This window comes from Poecilia reticulata, linkage group LG20 (assembly GCF_000633615.1).
Source record: "Poecilia reticulata strain Guanapo linkage group LG20, Guppy_female_1.0+MT, whole genome shotgun sequence".
Taxonomy (NCBI): Eukaryota; Metazoa; Chordata; class Actinopteri; order Cyprinodontiformes; family Poeciliidae; genus Poecilia; species Poecilia reticulata.
Genome location: NC_024350.1, coordinates 25,513,913 through 25,518,961, shown reverse-complemented (window position 1 = coordinate 25,518,961; position 5,049 = coordinate 25,513,913). Strand labels below are relative to the sequence as shown.

At 39.9% G+C, this 5,049-nt stretch overlaps 1 protein-coding gene across 1 annotated transcript in view; it reads left to right on the top strand.

The window, feature by feature from the left end:
* Positions 1-1,614, top strand: part of LOC103457016 (beta-1,4-galactosyltransferase 1-like) — a 26,399-nt gene extending 24,785 nt beyond the window's left edge. Inside the window, exon 3 of the mRNA XM_008396922.2 lies at positions 3-1,614. Within this exon, the coding sequence (XP_008395144.1) occupies positions 3-166 (164 nt within the window). The 3' untranslated portion in view covers positions 167-1,614. The remainder of the gene's footprint in view (positions 1-2) is intronic.
* The last annotated feature ends 3,435 nt before the right edge of the window (positions 1,615-5,049 follow it).

Sequence of the window (5,049 nt, the reverse complement as noted above, 5' to 3'; positions counted from 1 at the left end):
AGATTCTCACAACGATCCAAACCCAAACAGAGTTCAGAAACTGACAGAAACGTACCATAATATGGACAAAGATGGGATTAATTCTCTGAATTATTTAGTCAGGGGGATTAGGAAGGACTTATTGTACACTTTTGTTACAGTGGATGTTCAGGCTCCAGCAGGCTGATGTGAATCCAGATGTTTGTGTCTCAGGATTCGATCAAAGCAAAAGTCAACTTAAAACCAGGAGAACAAATAATTCAATCTGGAAAGACTCAGACGGAGAAAAAGGAACAATTAGAAGATTTAATGACAGGAATGAGTAACAGTTCTTTGGCGCTCGGGCCCTGGCACAAGATTTGAGCTGAAATTTGATCCCGATAACTGATTAGGGATGCTCTCCCCCCAGGCCGGACACTGTTGGTGGTGGTGGTGGTGGTGGTAGGGAAAGGGTTCTAACCTGGAGAGCCGAAGGATGTGGGTGGAGAAGGGGCGGTGGTGGGTTGAACGCAGCTGGGAACCCGCTGACGGCTTTGGTGTGGATCCTTTTATGCTGAGCTTGATTGATGATTGGACGGGCCGGGTGAGGTCCAGTGCTGAGGTCAGAGATGAAGAAGACGTTGATGGGCGAACGGAGGGGGCGGAGTCTTCCAGCTTGAACTTTCGCTATCAGCTACATCTTTGTCCAACTGCTCAGTCCTGCAGTAAAAACATTTTATAACGTTCAACTCAGTCCAAACTGGAAACGATGCACCAAGCATGTGGCGACAGTGGACAGAACAACCTTCATTAAACGGGTTGAAGCCTCCAGCAGAACCAGCTGGTGGGTCAGAAAGACGGATCCACTTTATGAACCTGGTTTTTAATCTAAATCATTCAGATTTTTATATCCTGTAAACAGTTAAGGGAATAACTTTATTAAATAAACAATGAGGGGTGATATTATTGAAATGATTCATATTTATAAAGTCTTATAAAATGATTTTGGTTTATTATGTTTGGTAGTTTCTGTAGTTTCCACATAAAGTGGAGAACAGAGGAAGTGAGCTGGGCTGTTGTAGCTTTAAAAATAAAATTAATCCTAAACAAAACGCTGTTGGCCTCGTCCTGAACGTCACGACTCCGTCTGTTAGAGAGGCAGCGCTGAATGAAGCTGCAGGCTGTCTGGGACGTTATAAACTCATTTAAAGACGTTATTATTAATGTAGAGAATATCTTGTCTGCTAAAAATGTGCAAAGATAATTAAATTAAACAGAATCTGGTCAGAAAACGTTATAATTATAGCTGAATTGGACTTAAAATCCTAATATTTCTACAGTAAGATGTGGATAGAAACATGTTCAGAGGAACATGTGCAGATCAGCTGTTTGCTGGAACATGTGAACAAGGATCAGGTCATTTCACCTGGAAGTTTAGAACAATGTGAGGAATTTGAATGAATGTTCATGTAGAGACTCTTCGCCGTCAGGCGGACTGAAGGTCCAGACGAGTCCGTCGGAGTAAAGGAGAAGCTGGTTGGACCCGGAGAAATGTTGAGGTTCTGATCTGACAACAAACTGAAAATAACTGAACCTGAACCGTCTGTTCATGTCACTGGAGCAACCCAGTGGAGTTGGTTCTGTTAAGCACTGAGCCAGCAGGAAGTTTTCCAGAACCGGKTCGTCCAGAGAGGTCAACAGAAACCAGTAGGTCCAGTAAACACTGACGCTGCTGTCAGGGAAATATACCTCAGGCTGATTACTTCTGGGTCCGAAATGATCAGGAAGAACTTTAAGAAACTTCAATAACTTCTTAAAGGCAACAAATCCAGAATTAAAGTTTGTTCCTATTTTTTATCTTGACCTGTTTTGTAATTTTCTCACTTTTATGAAAATAAATTATTTTGTCTTTAAAATACTAAACTCTCCACAACTTTTTGTGTGACATCATTTAGAAATCAGACATTCTGATCAGTCACTCAGCACTTGAGAAGCATTTTTACCAAATATTTTTAAAAACTTGGTATTAATGCCCTGGATTAATTATGGAAGTAGATTTACTCTCCACCTCTGATCCTACAAGGTGTTTTAAATGTTGACCTCGATTGTATTTTTATTCTGAATGTCTCCAAACCCACTAAATTCAAACTAATCCTCTGAACCAGTTAATTTTCTAATTAAAGTATTTCTGCTGCTGCCTGTGGGTCTGTGAACTACTTACATTTACCTGAGTGACCTGTTTGAAAAGTTTTCCAGTTCATATGTTCGAACTTGAAACGATGGCATCCAGTCGTGGATTTGAAGAAAGCACATGGCGACAGTGGACAGGATCCACCTCCTTCAAACAGTAGAAATTAATCACATTCATTTTTAAATATTTAAAACATACTTTACCAAATGACCCTGGAGTAACATAAATAATCAGACCTTTTCAGGAACGTCTCACTGAGATTAATAATCTGTTCTTCAAGAGAGACGTGGAGTGCTGGGTCTCAGAAACGAAAACTATTATCTTTATTCCCGGTTCCCTGTTTTCAGTAACACTAATTTAATATACAGTTGGTAGTTTCAGTAACTTCCTCATGAAATGGAGGCAGAGAGGATGTACGTAGTACCGTCAAATCTGATTGGCTCACAGTGAAATCTAAAGTAAACAAGAAAAGCACATAAAATAAAAATTAATATTAAAGATTTCCTGGGGTAAATTCAACTAACTGAAATAAAAATACAGAGGTAAAGTAGTTCAGTTTTTAATAAAGATATAATGTGTCACATAAGTTTTAAAATAAATTCTAAACTTCACCTAAATCAGTTTTATAATAATTTTACTGGAAGATTAAATCAGACATGTTAAATGTTTTCAACACACTACCGCCCTCTGGTGGTCTTAAAGTACCTGCGCATATAAATACGTTTAAAATCACTAAAGAAGCAAACTTCATGTATTTAACACCATTGGATTCTGATAAAATTGTTAAATTTTTTGTGTTTTAGTAACATTTTGTTAAATGATTCATATTTGACTAAAACATGAAGTTAAATTTGAGCCATAAATGATAATTTATAACTCCATGTTAGAGCATGAGCACAGACCATACATGACCTGTTAAAATACAAATAGGATCTTTAAGTCTTTACATTAAAATGACATTATTTATAAGCTACAAACACCAAAACTCTGAAAAATATTTAAAAGCCACCAATGAACCTCACAGTTTATATAAAAATCAGGAGGGTTAAGGAGATCAAGTTTTCCTTCAGGTCAGTCAGAGACCAACTGTTAGTCAGAACCTCAGAGAGTTTAAGACTCAGTTTTTTTTTTTTTTTTTTTTTTTTATAATGAGTCTAAAAACAGTTCATATGCAGCCTGACCTGTGTGAAGCTTCTGGGAGAATAGGAAGCTGTCATGGCGGTGAATAGAGAAACAACTCAGGTTTCAGAGAAACAGGAAGGTGATTACAGTCAGGTGACTTACTGAAGGGCGGCAGAGCAAATGGCTTCATTCTCACAGGTTCCCGGTTTGAATCCTGTTCTTTCCCTCAGAAACATCAACCAAGAGCAGATTGATGGAGTTACAGACTGATGGAGGTACGGATTGATGGAGTTACAGATTGATGGAGGCTGCGGTGTGGGAGAACGCCTTAGAGGAAGATGCTGAAGGTACAAATAGGTGACTAATAAGAACGAAGCAGGATGCTGAGTATGAGTATAGATATATGAATCTGAACATAAATCTGTATATTTATGTTCAGTGGTTCTGTCATTTGAGGTTTATGGGGAAAAACAAACATTTGGCCAGTCAGCATCGCTGAGTTCAACGCTTTTGGCGGCTGGAAATATTTTATCTACCATAGAAAATGACAGGAAGTGGTGTGCTGTGGTGGCGAAGGGGTTAAGCACAACCCACATATGGAGGCCTTAGTCCTCGACGCGGCCGTCGCTGGTTCAATTCCCGACCTTTGCTGAATGTCTTCCTCTTCTCTCAATACCCACTTTCCTGTCAATTAACTATCAAATAAAGGTCACTAGAGCCAATAAAACCTTTAAAAAGAAAATGACAGGAAGTTTGTATCACTATGGTGATGAAGTTGTTAATAACAAACAAGGGAAAGACCGAATTCTCCATCTTGTTTGACAAAACAGGATTTTGCAGCTGGTTGCTCGGCCACAGCTGCCAGCTGCGTGTGTTTTCTGTGTTTTACCACTTTTAGTTTCCATATTGCTCTTTTCTGTCATTTACTTCCTCTGTTCATCAGCCACCAACATTCGTTCTTGGTTGATAATCAGTTCTGAACTTTGTGGTTTATTTGATGGTCATGTTGCTCTGGTTAGCATAATGCTAATGCTGCTCTGAATAAATTTTCTTTTTTAAATTGCTAACAATGCTGATGCTCCTGTTGCCTTTCTAGCTTCTGCTGCTGATATAATGTTGATGTCTGGTTGGTATCTTGATGTTTGCAGGTCAGACGGCCGTTCTGACGCCGTGCTGGACGAGGAGGAGCTGAGGTTTCGTTTACTGACTCAGATCTTTGAACATTCATCTGTCAGGTTTTTCTGAGTCCTGACTCAGATTGGATTACTTCCTGTTGAGGTTCCAGCAGCACAGGGTGAAGTCCTCATGATTTCTGGGTTGTAGCTGTGAGTATTTGATCCTGATTCACTGCCACTGTGCTTCAGTTCTTTTAGGCAGGAAGGACTCTGCTGTCTGGCATCTAGTCGATCAGAAAAGGTCAGTTTGATTAAATTTAGCCTGCTGTTTGTTCAGAGTTTAACATTAGTTTGTTTTTTCCACAGTTTTGGGTCTGATTCTGTGTCAGCTGTTGACACAGATTGAATGTTTAGACCTCATATTTTCTGCCTGAGCTCCTCTGTGCAGGTGTTGCAGATCTAGAGCAGAGTTTACAAAGTTTCAGCTTCTTCCTTCCGTCCTCACTCGTCGTGTTCACCCTCTGCCTCTGTTTGGTTCATCAGGAGGCACCAAACGACTCCTGATGCATTTGGTGCATCAGGAGGCACAAAACGGCTCCTGATGCATTTGGTGCATCGGAAGGCACCAAACGACTCCAGATGAGTTTGGTGCATCAGGAGGCA